The sequence below is a fragment of the Struthio camelus genome, chromosome 7 (genome assembly GCF_040807025.1).
Source record: "Struthio camelus isolate bStrCam1 chromosome 7, bStrCam1.hap1, whole genome shotgun sequence".
NCBI lineage: Eukaryota > Metazoa > Chordata > Aves > Struthioniformes > Struthionidae > Struthio > Struthio camelus.
This window is the reverse complement of record NC_090948.1, coordinates 41,949,337-41,969,770: the sequence shown is the minus strand read 5'-3', so window position 1 is coordinate 41,969,770 and position 20,434 is coordinate 41,949,337. Positions and strand designations below refer to the sequence as shown.

The 20,434-nt window shown below is 42.3% G+C and overlaps 1 protein-coding gene across 10 annotated transcripts in view; it reads right to left on the bottom strand.

Moving 5' to 3' along the window:
- The window catches only part of PCDH15 (protocadherin related 15), a 1,072,490-nt gene that overhangs the window by 302,920 nt on the left and 749,136 nt on the right, over window positions 1-20,434 (bottom strand). For all 10 annotated transcript variants that reach the window (XM_068951042.1, XM_068951049.1, XM_068951046.1 and 7 more), the window contains one exon: window positions 13,694-13,814. In XM_068951042.1, coding sequence (XP_068807143.1) covers window positions 13,694-13,784 — 91 coding nt within the window. In that variant the 5' untranslated portion in view covers window positions 13,785-13,814. The remainder of the gene's footprint in view (window positions 1-13,693; window positions 13,815-20,434) is intronic.

Sequence of the window (20,434 nt, the reverse complement as noted above, 5' to 3'; positions counted from 1 at the left end):
CGTTATTTGTTTTGCTTTCTTTCAGATGCAGACCTTAGATACTGTTTTGGCTAAGCAAAACATGATGCAATCTTATTTTGTAATTAAAATTCTCCCCATCTGCGCCTACAGCGGTAACCAGACTTTGTCTTACAAAAGTTGTGCTTCGTCTTTCTGGTGCTGCAGTTTATTCTTTGTACGTTTCCAGGTAAATTCAGAAAATACTTCACATCTCAAAACAATGTGCCTGAAGAAAAAAAGGGGGGGGGGGGGGAAGAAGAGATACAAAGCCTCTGGGCTAAGTTATTTGCTCCTTTGAAGGTTTCTGGCATATTTGCTTTAAGCATTGAGCATAAGTTCATCACCATTTTTTTAATCCATCAAATTGATCAAAACCGATCCACAGCTTAATTTCCCACTTATTACCATGTATTTCCATGAATTTTCATTTAACTGCTATACTGCTAAAATTGATAAATATTTTAGAAAACATGATTTTATGATGAGTAATAATTTATAAATTAAGCCTCTTTTCCAAGACATCCATTTAATAAACAAGCTACAATCCAACAGCCAAAAGACTGCTTCCTGCAGCATCGCCTGCCCCTTCTGCTAGTTTTCCTTTTCTTTTCATTTAGGAAGCTTAGACTCTAATCATCTATAGGACAGATCTTGCAATTCAAAACAGTCACAAAAAGCGAGAGCAGGAGTAAGGGCTCCCCCATACTGAACCCTCCCCTCGTGGCTGGAGGGCCAGTACCGTCCAGCAGAGGGTGGGCAGGCAGTCCCATCCACCTAGGCAGCATTCCCAGAGACCAGCAACCACCCCCAAAATCCCGCGGTAACGCGGTGCAAAGCAGCCGATGCCAGCGCAGGGGCTCTCCAAGCTCTGCGCGCAAAGCGTTTCGCCAGAAACTCAACCACTTCAGAGAAGTGGCTTTTTTAATTTAAAAAAAGAAAAACTGATTTTTAGTCATTGCTAATACTGCAGGCAAAGCATGCTGCATCTCCTGTCTGAAACTTTTGCCATCAAACAATGGTTAAAACACAAGAACGTAAAATCAACATTTCCGCTACATTGGAAAAGACAGCTCGTAGCACTTGCTGCATGGCACAGCAACAAATGTTTTGAAGGTTTGGAGTTTTCATCTACTTTTAAAAATACATATGTGCAAAACAAGCACTTTATAGGGCATACCCATTATGCTGATAAAAATCGCTAACTTTCACCAGGGCCTGGGCGGGGGGGGCGCACAAACCGCGCAAAGCAAACGCAACGCTGGTAACCTTGTGCTTTCCAAGACGCCAAACATCAAAGAAATGTCACAAAAAGTGAACAAGTGACAGCCATTACTGGTGCTAATGACGAGTGCAGGTACATTAACTGAATGTAAAAGAGGAGTTCAAACTTATTTCAAAGACTATCAAAGTTTCAAAAAAGAAAAAAAAAAGGAACGAATCAAGGATTTTGGATAGCTGCATGGAAACTAAGATTGAGCTTACATTCTTGTACAGATAAAGCTCTTCTCAGCGTTTCTGCTTCTGCGATAAACTCGAAGCTCCAAAGGAACATCGGCCTCTGCTCCTCAGTTACTCCTCTTTCCCCTCCAAATAAATACACCCCCCCCCCCCACACACACACATTATATAGGGCAGCTTCTGACTACCAGGACAACTATTATTAGAATACGCCCTTGTTAAGCCATTCCAGTCTGACTGCATATTTGGGAAGATTTACATCACCAGAGAAGGGCAAGGAAGAAGAGATGGTTTCCTTTATGTTAAAAGAAGAAGAATCATTTGAATACACAGGCTACAGCAAGGCCACAGACTAGCAGGCAGGAGCGATGTCTCCAAGCTGGTCTTCATCTCTCCAGCTGGAAACGTAAGACGGTTCCACACTCTTCCTGTGAGGTTACCACCCAACTAACTAGATAGCACTGAAAATAATCCTGCAGATGAGAATACAATTGCAGATGTTTCTGCAGGTTTGGTACTGAAATTTGGATCGTTCCCATTCAGCAGTCCCAAACACCATTTCCCTCCCCATCCCATGCAATTCAGTTTTTTGGATTTTATCCAGCAGTCACTGATAAACGACTACACCTGGCACAGAGGTACTCCGCTACTACTCCATACCCAGGCTGACTGTAATGGAGAGGTTTATTAATTTCGCATTAGACAGATGCATGATTGAAAATAATCCCTAGCCATTGATTACAGTGAAAAATAAGCAAATAAGGCATTTTCTCCTCCTGTCTCTATTACTTAATTATATAAAGGTTCTACCCACACGGACTGCAAGCAACACACAGGTATGCACTTTATTATCATTTATGCATGGTATTATGCTTATATTCTTTGAATGTAAAATTTACTTTTTTATTTTAAAACAGAGAAGAATCTGACTCATTATGAATCTATTTTTAGACATTCAGGAATAAGCTGCTTATCCACGTGCATTCGCTCAGTTCATCTTTCCTACCCAGTATGTTTGCAACGATTTTAATTATCGGACAGCAACAGGTTCTGCGCAGAGTTCAATGATTATATTTAATTCTGTGATGAGCAGCCTGTAGACATCTGCCTTTACTGGTGCCACGTACATCAAGTGATTCAGAGACGTTTAAAATACAGTCGTCTCTATCGCGTTTCTTTGAGCGTCTCCAATGTCATTAGCCAAGCAGAGACCCTGCTCACCTGTTAATCGGTACCTCTTTAGAGGAATAAAGCCAAGTCTTAAAAAAAACAAACCAAACAAAAACACTAAGCCCCTGGAGCTGTAAAATCACTAGCCCGTGCCACTCTACCCACCGGCGTAACTAAACAAACAGATAAAAACGCAGAAAGGAGGAGCAACTGCCTTCAGCAGGATCCCCGAGGCTTGCTTCTGCGCCTTCCTGATTAGCTTCATTCAATTACGCCTTCTTAATTGCTTGCGTGCTAAAGCTCATTAAATGAAAACTAATATTGCTTTCCTGCAGGATGGGCACTTGAGATTTGAAAAATGGACCCCATCAGCGCACCTTGGAGATGCTACCAAATACACAGGCAAGAGCCGTCACAGCGGATCAAAACAAAAGGATCAAAACAAAAGCCGCTCTCTCTGCGGCTGAAGGGTCCTCAATCCCCTCGTGATCTCCGCGACGGAACGTTTCTGGTTTTCTTCTGGACTACTGGCAATCCCCACTTCAGAATCATTCAGCTATTCCCCGCCTCCCCTTCCAAGCAAGAAATATCTTGGGATTCAGGTTAACGCAACAGTGCACAACTTAACATTACCAGAAAGCAAATCAGATATTCGAGCCCTTTTTTACTTTATAGTAGCAATCTATGGCTAATGCAGCCCAGAAAGTAAACCACCACAGCTGGGTGAAGACAGCTGCACATCCTGACATTTCAAGATCTCCTTGGTGAACTCCCTCTTGTTTGTCCTTCGTTATTTGCTCACCCAGCAATTATTCCAGCGCATTTTTGAGTGGAGAAACTCTCCTGCTATTCCCAAGATCACATTCACGGACAGAAGCCATTTGATTTTTGCAGAAGATACTATGTTGTTATTCAGGAAAGAGGAGTCAGTTCCTTACAAAATACAAAACTCCAAGTTGAGATTTGCTAAGCCTATCCGTAACAAAGGAAAAGTATTTTCTGAGCACGCTGTGCCATAGTGCTTAGCAGGATCACGGATGTCCAATTTAATTGAGCGTGGAATAGATTTCCTACTAGGACAAACATACTGTGCCAGCCTCCCTTAAGAAACTTATCTGCGGCACTTCAACCTTGTAGTACGCGGCATTTCAGTGAGGATGAATCTGTAACCAAAACCTTTGTCTATCAGAGACCATTAGGGACCAAGAAATAACCCATCCTTGACTCAGTTATGTCTACTTCTGAAAAAAAATTAAGGTTATTAAAATTTGCCATAGCTGCATCTGTTATAAAATACCATAATTACACTGTTTTCAGCTATAGATGATGTACAAATACTTTTTTTTTTTTTTTGCACAGGGAAGAGAAAAAGGTGGAAAAGATAACTCAAAGTACCTACACATGTAAAAAACTTGAAACCTTCTCTTCTCCCATATACAAAACCACCCTTACCACACCAGATGATCCCTGCATGAGGCCATAATATAGCTTTGCAAAAGCTGTAACACCAACAATTCCTGTAACTTTGCCAAGCAAAGGAGGAAAAACGCTGGCTGTGACAACCTAATTTCTATTTAAAGCCTCTTACCAGAAATTCTGACTCCACAGTGATAATTTGCTTCTAACATCTTTAAATTTAAATCATTATCTTATAAAAAGCATAAATTGCCAGAAAGTGACCAAAGAGCCGTCCCAATTCCCTCCCCACTCCCCCACAATGAATTGTGCAATAAAAACCACTAAACGCAAATTTGGAAGGAAAAAAAGAGACAGCAATGAAGAGAGACACACACCAGAAGTTTCACTTGGGCATGTGAAGCTTTAGACGCTAAACAAAACGGACTACACGTTTCTGGCTCAAAAAGCCATTTAGCAGCTCTGAAAATGATTTGGAAAAGACGTTAGGAGCAAATCACAGCACTGAAACTTGAAGAGACTGGCTTTCCCCTTCTCAAGATTTTTAACCGTGTAAACAGGATACCACAGAAACACGGGTAGTAGTGGTGCAAATCTCGTTCCAAATTTGAAGATAGTTGTCTAAGCAAACAAGAACTATTCTTGCCACCTTCAAAGTGGGACAAAGTGCGTTTTAGAGGGGAGCGCTGCTCCGCACCGAGGGCCGGCGGTGGGGGGACACGGACCAACTGGCATCGCACCCAGGGGCTGGCGTGCGACGCTGCTCCCAGAACCGACACTGCACGTTACAATTCACCTGGAGCACCCCAATTTAGGCACTGCCTGCACACATCCCGTTCGGCATCCTTACTACCGCCAAGGAAACGCACAAGCGGAGAAATCAGTTACCGAGAGTTTTGAAATGAACGCGTCGTCATCTGCAACTTTATATCAAAATACTAGCCGTTATCACAAAGTCTCATTAAGTATTTTACTAATTCACGTGGCAGAAGCCCAGTCACAGTTGGTGAAGAAAGAAAATTCTGATGAGTGAAGAGTTTATCATAAAGATGAGTAAAACACATTCACTTCTGTGAAAGGAGGTGGTAGAGAACAATATAGTCGTTACACGCTCATAACAAAGAGCACCAAGTCCTCTATCATCTCTCCTCATCAGCTATAATCCAAGGAGGAAAAATACTCCGCTCTTTCCCCGATACTCTTCAGAAATTCTTCTAAAACTTTAAGGCAGCTGTGTAAACCACTGTTTAGAAATCAGGCATGCAAGAAAGTGGATGGAAGTGTTGCACAGCAGCCACAGAATTAACTCCTGCCCCATCAACAGAACCTAGAGATCAGGGAACCATTTGGCATTAACTGAACGACATGTAGCAGCTGCTAAAACCAAGGACTTGCAAAAACGAGATGACGCTACTAACAAAAGACCCTTCTCGTCAGTATAAAATTAAACACAAATACAGCTCATTCTAACAGCTGAAAGGAGAAATAATGATTTCAGGGATATTCCGTTTTTCCATGAAGATCGTAAGACCCGACTTAAAAGACCAATGAATACCTAATATTGTAGGCAAAATAAGCTGAAAAAGGCCAGTAACTAAAACTGTGGTACTACGCTACAGGATCAAGCAAAGCACAATGCAAATAAGACTCTTCTGCAGGGATAAAAAGCTTAACAGTTTGTAATACCTCAAATAGAAACCATATTCAGCTGTTTCTAAAATGAGAAGTGATAACCTTCACTGCCGTTTTATTTGGAAAAGGAAACTGAAACGGCTTTGTGGTAATACCCACTTTGAGTACTCTTCCCTCAACAGTCATCTTTCTAAGAAAATAAGTTGCCGAGGATAACGTGGATTAGGCCTGTGTAGCCTCCAATTGCAGAGAAGTCGCTCTCATTCATCTATAAATCAAATGCTAGAACACAATTTCTCTCCTGTTTCCCTCTCCAACTCTCCAGCCCATCACTTTGCAATCAGGTTTAACTAGGTGCATCACAACAATTTGCAGCTATTTAAGTATTTGATTTCTGCTCATCATAGCCTACAAATAAAAGGTATTCATTCATCCTAGTACCCATGCAAGGCTTGCCATGCCTCAATACACTGTCTAATAAATGCTGTAGGAAAGGATGCTTTTTTTTTTTTTTTTTAAAAAACAAACTGAGCAAGACATTCAGATACTTTTTCTTTTTAAAATCTACCTATTGCTTTTGCCAGTTTTCCCAATAGTTTTTCCTTCTGTCACCAATAAAGACTTTCTCCTCTTTCAACAGTGACTTCCTACAGCACTTCAGAGCAAGCCTATTTGCCTGGAAAAACGGAATTTCAGTGATCACTACTGTGGCGTAAGGACAAAAGTCTTCAGCAATAATCTGCAACAATCTTTTGGGGTCTGTTCTGTGTGCTTTGTTTTTATTAAGTTCTTATTAAATAGTATACTAATGCCACAGCCCTACCTAGTGGAAAGGCCTAAGAGGTTGTTTCATTTTTTCCCTTGCACTTGACACTACAGCATACACAGCTGGAAACTGTAGTCTCTTCCGAAACTGCAGCAATGTTGGAGGGGAGGGGGGCTGGTTGGTTGTTTTTATCAAAAGTTCAAAATTGCAGCCCTTTTTCCCCCCCAAGCATCCGATATAAATCCTTGGGAACTTACTGAGTTTACACTAGCTGTAGTCATGGGGAAAACACTGTATAAGTTTAATGAAAGGCAACAGATGAACAGATTAGGTCCCCTAATCTGAAAGTGATCACTTTGAAACAACGAGCCGCGAAAGATCGTTCTTTGCGGTCAGAGCGCTGCCCGCTCTGCGCCAGAGAAACCACCAACCGGGGGCCCGAACTCGGGCACGAGCAAAGTTGTAGCCTTCTGGCAGGGCTGAAAAACCTGAACTCCTACAGAAAGCCTGCTTCCATGTGAAGCCGTACGTACTAAGTAATCAACAAAAGAATTCAAGACAGTAAGTAATAAAAGGGGGGCCCATACAACAGAGAAACAGCTGAAGGTGCTTATGGCTGTGCAATCCTGGTGGAAGAGTGAATAAAACGTAGTCTCCCATTCAGGGCAATAATGACTATCTAAACTGCCATTCTTTATACTCTGATTAAATAGTCTACTTAGCCCTTATACGAAATACATCTCTGGACAGGAAAATCTTCTCATTACAACAAGTTTTGTTGCATTTCAGATGTCAGCGCTAACTACAAGCGGACTTTATCTCAATTAGTTCAACGCTTTGTAAGTGCATACGCTGCCAAGAGAGGTGCTTATTCACACGCTCTAACTCAGATTTTGCAAGGCAGGAAGAAAGGGAGAGCCAGTTTTAAATTAGGCCTAACCCTGAAGCTGCTGCTAAGGCCTTCCAGACCTAGTAGCACTTGCTTCAGAGCTGGCCATTGGGCAGCTACAGGGCAAGTTCGCTCAGCTTGCTGAGCCAATGAAAAATAAACCCAAAGAGCTCCAGCGGCTTAAGGGGTATTTTTGACATGCATGAGGAAGACAGGAATGCAGAGCAAGGAGCTGGAGGAGCAGGACCACCCCTTCGGGCACCCGGCCAGGACTCTGAGCGACTAAGTGCAAAGTGAAACCGCAGCCTGGAGTCAGAGCGATCGGCTGTCTTGCATCGCAGTCTCAGACACCTACTGTTTATCCCTGCGATACCTCCCTTTGAGCCCCAATAAGCCATGGAGCAACGTAAGATTTTAGAGATTTCTACAGGTTTTTTTTCCCCCCTTCCCCTAAATGGAAAAAGAAGTGCATAGCTAGATTTGGCTCAGTCATAGCTCCTAAGCACTCGACTCCCTTGGGAGCCTTTGGAAATTCACCGCTCAAATAAATCAATCGCTTGCCTTCCTGACACAGCTTGCCTCTGAAAGCGTTCCTCAAAGATGTTCAGTTGCTATGTGCCGTTTCGTTTGTTCATCCAGGCTAATACATGCGATCCTATGAAGGAGTGCGTGAATCCATCCAAGTTTCTGAAAAGATAATTTGTGATCTTACTGGGAAAACCTGAATTCCTACCGCTCATGCTAAAAACCAGAAATACGTACATATTTGTGGAAACCTCCTCCCTGCAACTCTGGTTACGTTTCTGACAACATTAAGAGTCTGAGCGAAAGAGCAGCAAAGTTGCTTATTCCATGAGCTTCACCTTTCAACAAGGTCTCCACGTCCTTGAGAAAAGCCACCCTGTACTCTGGCAAGTGCTGCAGCATCTCTGCTGGTGGCAGATATCACTTGCTTTCAGCTGGATTGCATGGACCGACTTACTGAGAAGCAGGCTGATCTCGAGGGACTTTTTCTTAATTCTAACTGAAGGATCCTATCAGGGTTTCTGTGCTCTTGATACAAGGAGCAAGAACCTTAACGCTGAGGCAAGCGAGGCCTGCCTTTAGTTTCAGTCTGCCCTTAAACTAGCCACCCGGACAGATCCAGTTTTCTCTCAGTAGTAGAGACTTCAAAAAAAAGTCTGAAACTAGAAGCTGACTAGAAGATAGCCTCATACAGTTTTGGTGTCTAGTCCAAGTTCACCCATATCTCTGCAAAATACTGTTAAAAATAGAATCAGGTAATTCCTACTTTAGCAAATATTAAAACATAAACCTTGGTTGCATACCAAAAGCAATTGCAACGCAAACGTTAACATTTTTTGCTGGTAGGTAACAGGGTGGTGTTAAAATTGCCTGGGTCAGCTAGGATTCAGGAACGCAGATGAGAGGGGAACGCACAGCCTTTGTATGTCCAGCTTTTCTCAAGAACTCCCCGAAACAGTCTAAATTTGGACCCCTACCACAAATAATACAGGGACTGAGACAGTCTTATCCCCAAGTATGTCAGTTCAAGACTTCTGTCACTACATTCCCGCACACGTAGAAGTTCAAGTGAAACGTAAGGGGCTTCTCAAGAACCTTTTATTCATTTGGAAACTAAAAGGAAAAGGTCAGCTCCAGGAGAGCCCGCCTTCTCCCCCACCGAAACACTGTCTTCAAAAATACTTCAGCGATACCATCACGTTAGTGGATCACTGCCACTTCACAAACGCCGCCATTAACCATTTCTGAAGACCCAATTAATAATTGCAATTAAAAATTTTGTTGGTGGATCCTGAGGGAGCTTTTGTTGCTGTTGTTGTGGGTTGGGTTTTCTTTCGTTTTTTTAAACAGTGTTCAGAATTATTTTTGTCTTTCTTTCACTTTTCAAGAGTAAAAGACCCTCCAGTTCACAGCTACATCCAGCAAGTCTTCGAGTCCTGAAAGACTGTTAATGAGCTAACTGTCAAACGCCCATTTTTGCTGGATCAGGTTGGCATGGCACGAAAGCGTGCAGTCTTTACATTCAGCAGTCTTCTCTATTAACCCAAAACATTGCTGCTAAAAACGTTCCTTCTAGACACACGCACACTGAAACTTTAAAAAGTCATGGTGTTCAACCTTCCTCCTTTTTTTTTTTTTTAAAAACCTTGAGAATTTGCTTTTGAATTTATTGGAGTAGCACTGAAGAAATAACAGAAATTGTAGCTGACCTAATTTCACATATTGCATGGCTGTAACTGACATTTCTACTTTTTTAAGCTAAAACATTAGCGAGGAAAATCTTTATGACATTCATGCTGCTTGGAAAAGAGCAAGCCAGAAGCCGCCAAACTGGAAGAGAAAACAGTTGTGGGTTTTGTTTGCCTCCCTTCCCCCTTTTTTTTAAAATGCATTATCCATCCACCCACAGTCTTATATTTGTCCTGCCGTACCGTATGATTGAGGAGAAGAATAACGCAGACAAGGAACTGATAGAGGAGAACACTGCATGGGTTTATCAACAGCACATTGAGACTGCAACGTGACTTAATGCACCTCTTCAACAAGAGAACTATTATTTATTTACGGCAAGGGGACCGCAGTACACGTAAAGTAGCTGCATTTCATTAACAGATTTTACATGTGCCCCACAAGAAATTATTAAGTTGCAAAAGATCGATTAGCAGGGGAAGCACAAGTAGTACCTGAACAGAGTGGCTTAAAGGGAAGTGACAAGCACATCCAGTTGAAATTGGTATATTGTCCTGAAGGGTGGCAGAGTTCCCTACAAACGAATAGTAACACGTCACTCAACATTTCGTCTAATCCAAACGTTGGAACAAGAAACGCGGAACAAGTTTATTGCTGGCAGGAACCAAAACCAAGAACCAAACAGGACAAATTCAAAATCCTTCTGCACGCCACTTAGGCACCATCGACTGACAAAACCACCTGCTTCGGAAGCTCTTTGCCATTTGCTCCTCAGGTACAAACGACCATAGAAAAAGCGCGAGCTGCGTTAGACTACAGCGCAACTGCCAGCCGCCAACGCGCCCAAGAGACTGCTGTCGCCGCGGGATTATTTCACCCGCTACAAAGCCCATCAGCCCCATTCAAGAGACGAATCTCAGCTGAAACAGGGTTTACAGGAATCACAAGGGAATCTGTTTGGTAAGGGAAGACTAAAGAAATTTATATCATTTATTAAGTAAAACCCAAAAGGGGGAATTATTGCTCTCTAAATGCTTCCGTGGCTGAAGACTAGAAGCACTAGCGGCGGAAGAAAGACTTCCTGTAAACTAAAAGATTATGCAGGCACTACTAGCTAGCCATGAGTAAACTGAGGCGAGAAATTAATCAATGGGATTGAGCCAAATGAACACAGGAGGTTGTGGAAAAGCCTGCCGACAGGAAAGTAAGGAAGTCGGAAGTAAAGAGCCTACACATTTTCAAAATAGTCCTTGATAAAACCGTCAAGGCTACTTCCTAACATCGTCAATTGCTGTGGCCAGGGAGAGATTTGAGGCTCAGGAGGACAAGTAAGAACCTCTGAAAGAGGGAAAGCGTGAGCCACTGGGGCAGATCGCAGCAGTGCACGCATGAGACTGACAAAAGCCCAGACAGAACCTTGAAAACAGATCATCTGCGTACTAGATGTAAAGAAATGGATCATAATCCCTAGAGCAATTAATTCCTCATGTTTTGCATGCGAGGTTGTTGCACTGTTAAAATCACAACACTATCCCTGGTTGTAATTGCTAGAAGATTCTCTCTCTTATACATTCATTAATGAATTTTTGGATCAAAAATTAAAGCAACCCCCCTGGTCCAAGGCACCCTGAAGTACTTTTTTGCAGTGACTTAAGCATGGAACATGGTTTTTTTCTTAGCTTTGAGAAATACATTTCAAACTAATTTTTATACGCATTGACTCATTATGTGGTGACATTTGCTGAGGAACCAGTTCCACGACACAGTTTAAAGTAATTTCCCTTCAATTTTTTCCTCGACTATAGCATTATGACATTTCTACGCACACTGCCTCAAAGATATTAAACATTCTGTTTTGGCTAATTTTACACACTCCTGAGCGGACAGAAGTCAACTGCTTCTCGAGTTCGTGCCAAGGAGGCTCGTTGCATATTGCTCAAGCGAGGGCATCTCTGCACCTCTCCCCCAGGAAACAAACAATACTCCTGGCTAGCTAAGTCCAGTTGATATTAACTGGAAAGCAGAGCCCCCTTGATTCAACTTATCTAGCAACAGGTGTGTATATCTTCATTATTCCAAACCTTCCGTAGCAGAAGCCAAGAAAGAAGTCAAAGTGGTGTAAGGCAATCTTTACAGACTGAGAAGGATACTAATTAGCTGAGTTTCTGCTGCCACGTTCATTTGTTCCCATTAACATCTGAAACGCAACCGAAAAAGCTGCATTGGCACTCTCTTACCACAGGACCCCACCAGACAAACAGTTACACGAACAACAGACCGCTAACTCTTCAGGTACACCTCTACGGGCTTCTCAATAAGGAGGCCAGTACACTTCAATGTTTCAATCACACCGTCGTCAACAAATAATAGCTTTACTTAACATCACAAAAGGCAAGACTTTTTCCTCTTCTTTTACAGCAAATATTATGAAAAGGTACAATGTGCATTTGTTTTTGAGACAGGGACATTCACGAATATGAAAAATTATCACGTAACGGAAAGGAACAACAAATTAAAACCAGAAGAATCCGTTTTCCTACTTTGAAATGCCAAACCAACTACTCCGCTGCTTTCTGGCGCATCTGTGCCACGCGTTTTGCATGCTCTGGCACCTTTCAAAGCACCATTAGAAATTGTTACTCAACCGAGAGTCACGCTGTCAACTTTATTTTGATTAAAAGATGTCTCCCTATATTTACGACAGTGTCACCTGTTAGACTGAACCTCGAGGGTTAAAAATAAGATCACACTAAGACACGTTGCTTTGTATTTTCGGCCCCCCTCTTTCCTCGTGACCCCGGAACGGATACAGCGCAGCACAATCCCATCGTCCCGTTCTCCTCCCCTTTGCCTTCCTCCTGTCGCGCTCTGACATCCAGGACCTCGCCCCGCGATGGCGGTGATGGGGGACACCCCGCAGGGTCACACGGGCTCGCCTCCTCCACTCCGCCGTTCTGCTGCTCCAACGGCAGCTGGCATCCCGCACCGACTCCTGCGCCGCAAAGGGTAATCGCCCCACTCCTCCACTATAAATGATTAAAAGCAAGCTAACTACATCCAAGCATAGATCAAATAGCTAAACCACACGAGCAGCTCATTCACTTCACTTCAGTGTCAAGAATGACAGCTGTAATGCCGTTATGCGAAACGGAGGAGATTTAATTAGTTTTCTTGTTTTATCATGAGCATCAAGCACAATACAGGGTTCGCATGGGCGACAGAAGGGAGTAAGAGGCCATTTACAAAAGAGTTGAGAGAGAGGGAAGGAATATTTTCTAATTGATATAAGAAATTAAAAAAAAAACAAGTTATGACATTCCTCATAAAAAGCAAGACTGTTCTACTTCGTAACTGTTCTAATGTATCTACCAAAACATAGTTTTCTAAAACAAACTATGCTGCCAAAAAAAAAAAATCATGAATACATGATTACAACTTACCTACGTGAAATGCCTAAGACCCACTAATATAATGTGCAATTTCATTACAGACATAAATCCATATTCACCTCTTTTTCCTTATCATCACCTCATTATCCTTAGGAGTATTTAACAATGCCTGCCAAACCCAAGTCTTCAATTTAGAATTGTTCCAAAAACAACAATTATCTGTGCCCTTTTTTTTTGTTGTTGTTGTTGTTATAGGTAATTTAGCAAAACGCATTCATGATTCTTAATCAAATTCAAAGATGCTGGGAGAATGAACACGGCCTACTGCCGCCATATCATTTTAGGATTTCTGACATATTACTTCTCTAAAGGACCCTCCTCCTTTGGGGTCTTCTCTCAAGCTTTTGGCCAGTTAGATGTGCAGCCCACTCAAAATTTTTCTCTCAAATTACCGTTCTGAGCGCTCTATTTCCAAACAGAACAAGGCACGGAACATTTTTTTGAAGAAAAGCACAAACAAATTTAAATGCGAGATTCCAAAACTCCGTAACTATAACGTACACTTTTCTTCATCCTGTCTGGTAAGTTAACAGCTTTGTTTGAATCATCATCAGATTACTGAAACAGTGACAGCACACCCAGACCTGTCTTTATTGTTACCTCTCTTTCTACCGAGTATCAATCCACTTCTCTAGGTACTGAGCCTAGGGAAAAAGCAGCTGCCCTCCCACAACTGCGCCCTTGCCCCAAAACCCTTACCTTCGTCATTCTGGGCCAAACAACCCGCTAAGACAGCGGCGACTGCGATCCCTACAGCGAACCGTTTCCAGAGACGAAACTGCTGTAACATTTTTTCGGTCAGACTTCACTCAAGGCAGATCTGAAACGCACAAGAAAGATTTGACACATGCATTAGCCAAAAATCTCACACAGAAGGGAGCAATTACAAATTATTTCATAGGTAAATACGCATCTCACACATCCATAAAAATAGCACGGCACTCAAAACAAGCAACGTTAATACCACCAACAGTAATAGATACATATGCACATATTAACTCGAGAATCATGTGCACGCAGCCTCTGAGGGAACCAACTTGCATTTGCCTCAGGAAGTCAGCCATCATTTCCAGCAAATACATATTTTATTCTTCCTGCTTTAAAGCACTTTGAAGAAGGACTATATCAGAGAAGTGCTGCTTATTAAAACCGATTTCAACTGCAGAAGTCAGTAGGGGCCCTGGATTCAAAGATGTCACCCAGCAGAACCTCTCCCAGCAAAATCGTGAGTGAACTAAGCAGACGACCGTGTCCAGTAAGACAGACGCCTGGTTCATGTCCAGCAGAGGGGGGAAAAAAAATTAGAAAAGTCAGGAGAGTGAACAGGCCAAGACAGGTCCGGATGAACTTCAGAGCATATTTAGAGCAAGTAACATTAGGAAGTTGTGCGAAGCCCTGTTCTATTGCTCCGATACAGAGAATTAGCATATTTCTGTGGCCCAGAACTGCATTATTTAAAATAATTCTTCACATTAAAACACATTGTGACAAATACAATAAACGTCCCAGTAAGAGAAGCACGAACTAGAGGGAGCCTTACAGCACTGTAAAAAGAAGCTATTGTTTAAAAAGCATTTAAGCGCTGTCAATTTTCCCAAGCAAAGCACTTCACTCAGATTTCATTGCTCCTTTCCACTTGTAATTTTCTACTGTGGTTACAAAATTGCTTGATTTCATTCCAAGTTAAACAAACAGACAATTTCCTCCTACTTAGCAGCCTTAAATTAAGGCAACCTGATCCACCATGAGTGGGCAATACTGAAGTTGTGCTATCATTTTCCTTCCATAAACTCGGTTTATAGAAGGACGCAAAAATGTTCAGGGAGGGTCTAATTCCCACCACAAAACACAAGTATCAACTTAGGGCCTAAAAACTTCCTTTCAGATCACTCCAAGTCATACGAGCCCAGAGGAAACAAGGTTTCCGTTCACAGAAACGTCTAACAAACGTTCCATCAAGGCAAGTGGACAAGGCAACGTTTTCCCCTAAGGTCTGGATTTACACCGAATCACGTCAACGTGCAGAACATTGGTCAATACGAAGGAAGCAGTGCTAGGACATAACCTGTTCTTCTTTAGAAAGAGTAAACTGATTACGTACTACTGTTTTGGAAGAAAAACTACATTTTTCAAAAGGATAGAGAAAGCAAGGAGTACAGCTTAATAAACTGGATCGAGAGCATTTTCTTAGATATTTAAAGTTCCCAGATGGTTGACACTATGTACTTAGCTTGCTTCACAGTACAACTCACAGGGAGGTGGGGAAGGAGGAGTCTATACAGAGAGCATACTTGACATTTTGCATTCTAGGGGATTTTAACATCAAACTACTATAAACAGAAAGAGAAAAGCATACATATATGCCCGTATACAAATACACCTCTCAAACAAGGATGCACCCTAAATGAAGCAGTAGCACCAGCCTTGCGGGACTGTTCGTTCTGGTTTCAGGCTAGACAAGCCTTAGCAGTCTGGACAAGACGTCTCAAGGTTACACGAATTACCGAACTGCAGCCCTACAACGACAGCTGTCTATGCACCAAGTCACAGTCCCCATCTTCCTCCTCCTCTGCTAGCACTTCTGCAACACAGCCTCCAGCTCCAGCAGGTATAGCTCAAATGAGAACCTTTGGCCTTTCTTACAGGGCCTGTTATTCCCACACGCTTGATGTACTGAGGAGACCAGACCTGTTAGCAGAGGTCCAACTATCTGCAAGAAAAAAAATGAAATACTTAAAACCTTGCTATTTTTACAGCTATGAAGAGGAAGCTTCAGATTCAACAAGTGTTTCGCCAACAGAGGAGAAGAGCAGCTAGTTCTTCCTTGAGGGAAACAGAGTAAAAATCCCTTGCTGGAATAACACACTCGGGAGGTTGGCCAGCGCTACTCAGAAGCGCTTTGTCCTGCCTTCCACCTTCACAGTTTACTGAAGTGCTGAAGTTGACTACTCTCACTTAAGCTTCCACCTTGCCAGTTTAAACCAGAAGTCATTCTGGTTTTTGCAGTGGCGCTTCCAAAAGGGAGAGGTAATTTCACAACAATAACTACTACTTGACTACCTTTAAACAAAGGCTGAACATCTCCACATTGCCCAAATCGTTAACATCAAGTGAATCCCCATGTCATTATTAAACTTGCGAGGAACTGTTGGGAATTTAAGTGTCCTCAGTTCACCTGTTTTTCTCCCCACGTTAAGAAGAGATTCAAAACGCACTGTTTCATCGCTTTTTCAGTTCACACACACAGCATTTCTAATACAGTAGGTGGCATTTGCTGTCCCTGCGCTTCCAAATTTTTCCATTTCAGAAAAATAAAACAAGCAGTTTAGGAGACCGTTCGTTTCTTCAGGTCAGTCTAAGGAAGAGCACATCTATACGCAGACGCTACACACGAGTCCTGCAAAGAAAGGTGCATATACACCTCAGAGGCCTCAGAGATTTCGGTTTTACAACTTCGAAAGCTAACACTTCCAATGAAGAAGCCTCGTTTTAGAAAGATATTCAGAGCTCAGCTGCCATCCTTGAGCTGAGTCCACTCCAGAGAGATTTTAGGATAGATAAAGTCTCGGCAGATTGCTTCCCGACTCTGATGAGACATTACGTAGACCACAAAGATATCAACGATGCTGCTCTAAGAATAAGCATCTCTATACACAACAGTAATACGACAGAATAAAAACTGACCCCTTTTTTCCACCAAATCATACCAGGAAAAAAAAGAAACGGTGTGAAACATAGAAAGCTAAAATATCCTTACTAAAGTTAAACAAATTCTGCTAAATCAAACAGCTCAAAAACCACCCCAAAGTTATCACGAAGCACCGAGAAGTAGAGCAATCCTGTAAGGAATACAATGCTGAACTTTGCACACACAGTCTGACAGGATGGACAAGGGCAATTATGGATTCCTAATGGACAAAGTCCGCAGAGGAAGAAAATACTGTATTTGTATAAGACTGTTTTCCTGAAAAAATAGATGAGTATTGCTACAGAAAAAAAAATTAAGTTTCCTGTCGCCCACGGTAACATTAAGTTACACACCTAAGCACGTAATATTTTAAGTAAGATTTTTTTTTAAATGCACACATGGCAGAAATCAGAAGTTTCAAGGAACACTCTCTCCAGAGCTTTCCACTTTTGACTGTTCAGATGTGGAAAAAGAAACAAGAATACATGCATTTTCCCCAAGGAGCAGCAGCAGCAGCCGCGAGGCACTGGAGATGTTTACAGCTCAACTGCAACAAACTGGCACGAGCGCAGTCCTCCGAGGAGCAATCACATCTCCTCAGCTTGTTTCCGAGGGTTTTTGCTTTACACCGTTTTACATTGCGGTTTTGGCCACGTAGCTACTGAATCAGCTAACGCGTCAGCTAGTAAAGACGACATCTATACAAGCAGCACCTCAAAATTTTAAGTAGAATTGAATTAAAAATAACTCAAACATCAAATACGACATCTCAGATCCAAACAGCGTGAATATTTATTAAGGTCCAATGATATCACAATATCCTTGAATATATTTACTCTACTGTGCAGCATTTAACATGTCGCATTCAGAGCGAAACTGACCCATACGTCCCTTTAACTTTAGATGCAGACTATAATAGTATCATACTACATCAACATGGATGCAGGAGCAACCGCAAGTGATTTCTCCCCATGAGCAGCAAGTCTGAAAACAATTTTGAAGCAAACACTACCAGGGCTTCAAACTCACGGTAAGAGAAAAAGCACATACTTAAAAGCAATCGTTAAGTACATATTTATCCAGTAGATACGTAAACAAATATTTAACATTTAATAAATATACACATCAGAATCCAACAGCTCCTGCGAAACTGCCATGGTTGAATGAATAATATAGGGTTTTAAAAAAATGATTAAACATCTATTTACATGGACGCTGTTTATTTACACAGCCAGCCACAGCTCCTCCAAGGAGCACGAGTTATACGTTTTGTGTCCTAGTGTTGTTCTTTGGGTATTACAATTGTGATAAAACATGAAAGCCTCCAACAAATGGTTTTTTTTTTTTTTTTAAATGTACTGAATTGTTCAAGGGGGGGGGGGGGAGATACAGTGGCTGATCCTATTATGTGGCTTGTTTTATATTACCGCTGATCAGATGAACTCTTTTAAAGATTGTAGACACAGAAAACAAGAGTCTCTCAAGTGCAAATGCTTATTCTTAGGGGCCTGGTGCCCTCATAAATCAGTACCGTCCATAAAAACAAAGAAAGTCTCTTAGAGAAGCCAAAAAGCAGATGAATTTGCCTTGCAGTCTGCCAGCAGTCCTGGCTCGGTTCAAGCTACGGCTCATTATAAAACTACCTGTCCCGAATGTTTTATTCGTGTGGCAGAGACAATTACATTGAGCTGCTGACCAAGGAAAAGGCTTCAGAAATATTACTGGAGCACGAGGAAAGCCGAGCCAACGTCTGGCTGATCCCAGGGCCCTCCTTGAGGGACGGCTCCTCAGGCCCACCTCAACCCCATTGCCTTCACCTTTGAAAGAGGAGGGGATCTTCCAGGCAAAATTTGGCACTGGGGCCCAGTTCCCACAGGGCACCTCAGAGGGTTTTTACCCCCGACTAGTCAGGCCATGAGGCCGCCTGACCAGTCTTGGAGGCACGGCATCACAGCTAGGGCCTTCAGGGCTAGAAGCCGCTTTCTGGCTGAGCTTTGACCAGCAAGAACGAGCTCAGGGACAGCTCCACTGCACAGCCCGAGTGCGCGCAGCTCCCAAGATGGGAGCTCAGCATTCATTTATAACATCAGTGACAGCACTTCAAGCTCACTTCAGAGCCAGTCTGGAAGATTACACTGTTCCTAGGCATGAAAGGTAGTTTAAAAATAAAGAATTAAAAGGTAATTTATATTTCAAAGGGAAATCCCTAAGTTTGTTTCAATAGTCCACACCCCTAAACAAAGTAGCTGCTGTTTTGCTATGCTCCATCACCATTAAAAGCGCTTTATTTTCTTTCTATAGCAATAGTAGCTAACGTGCATATGGCCTGATTCGCAGTAAGTGACATCTTGAGAGCACTTTTTAAATCCTGCTGCCAGCAGAAGGTACTATAAAAGGACTATATTAACACTTCACATAGCACGCTGCTAATTTCCACAGCAGAGAGAGAAGACTGCCAAGCGCATGCAGGTTTGCTCAGAGAAATGCCAACCACTACCAAAAACAGGGAAAAAAAAAAGTTTTTAAAGAATAATTGTGGTAGGGATAGAGAAGGATTTTTGTTTTCCGCTTCCATCCTCAGTTGCAACTGCTCAACTTATTTTCTGCATTTCTGAAGAGCAACCCAGCTATGCGCGGGATTAACAGTATTACATCTTCTTAAGCGCAGGTGGGTAAACAGAATAGCTAATTTATTCTGCAAATCCCCCCCCCCTTTTTTTTTTTTTTAAACAGAGACATATTACGAGGATATTCAGCTTCTCAACCTTCTGTGTGTACTTAACATGTAAAACAACACTGTTCCCAAAGGAGGCTTCAACCGCTTAGCCAAAACAAGTTTTTAAGTTCAGGTCTGCACCACAGTGTACTAGCAGACTACCACTTTGCAGATACCAGGCTACAGAAAGAACTGGGGGGGGGGGGGGGGACACGACGGGGACGACACTGTTGTACCACAGCTAGAAGACTTTTTATCATTAAAAAATAACACGAACTGCTTAACATAAAAACATTAGAGGAAATACAATCATATTACTTAAAAAGTATTTCAGTTCTGCAACAGTCTTTGCCCTTACACAGTTTCTATGTAAAGTTGAAAATAAACCATTACAGTATAGGCTCTTTTACTGGTTAATAACAACAATATACTTTGATATCAAAGTACAAAGTAAAATATTAGTTTCACTGCTTTTACTGCAAGAAAAGCATGGGATGATATGCCAGACACCTCTCCAAATTTCTGCCCTGCCAGGGTTTCTCTCCAAGGATCATTCTTGGCGCTCACTGGAGAAACGGGAAAAAACATCGAGGTTTTCTCAGCGTAAACTAAGACAGACCTTAGTATCAACCCAATGGAAAAAATACTGTATTTCTGAAATTTCAGTATGGTTGAAGTCCAGCTAGAGAGATTCTCAAAGGAGTGAAACACATGAATTGTAAGGAGGAGGAGGGGAAAACAAAACCAAAACCCAACCACCAACAACAACATGCTCAGACACACAATTTTTGCAATGCTTGGCTTCGAAGCACAACAAGCTAAGTAAGTTTTATTCCTGGTCAGACCAATTCCTCAGCCTGAGGGCAGGGAGCTGTTGCTATTCACGACACCAGCAACAGCAAAAGCATCAACGCTGGGAACCAGCTCAGGGCTCCTACCCTGGCCAGGGCTGACCGGCTCCAAGGGGGCCTTCAGTCTCCTAGTGGCTGTCGTGCACGCATCCAGCCCCTGGCACGAGCGTACCACAGCTAAGCAG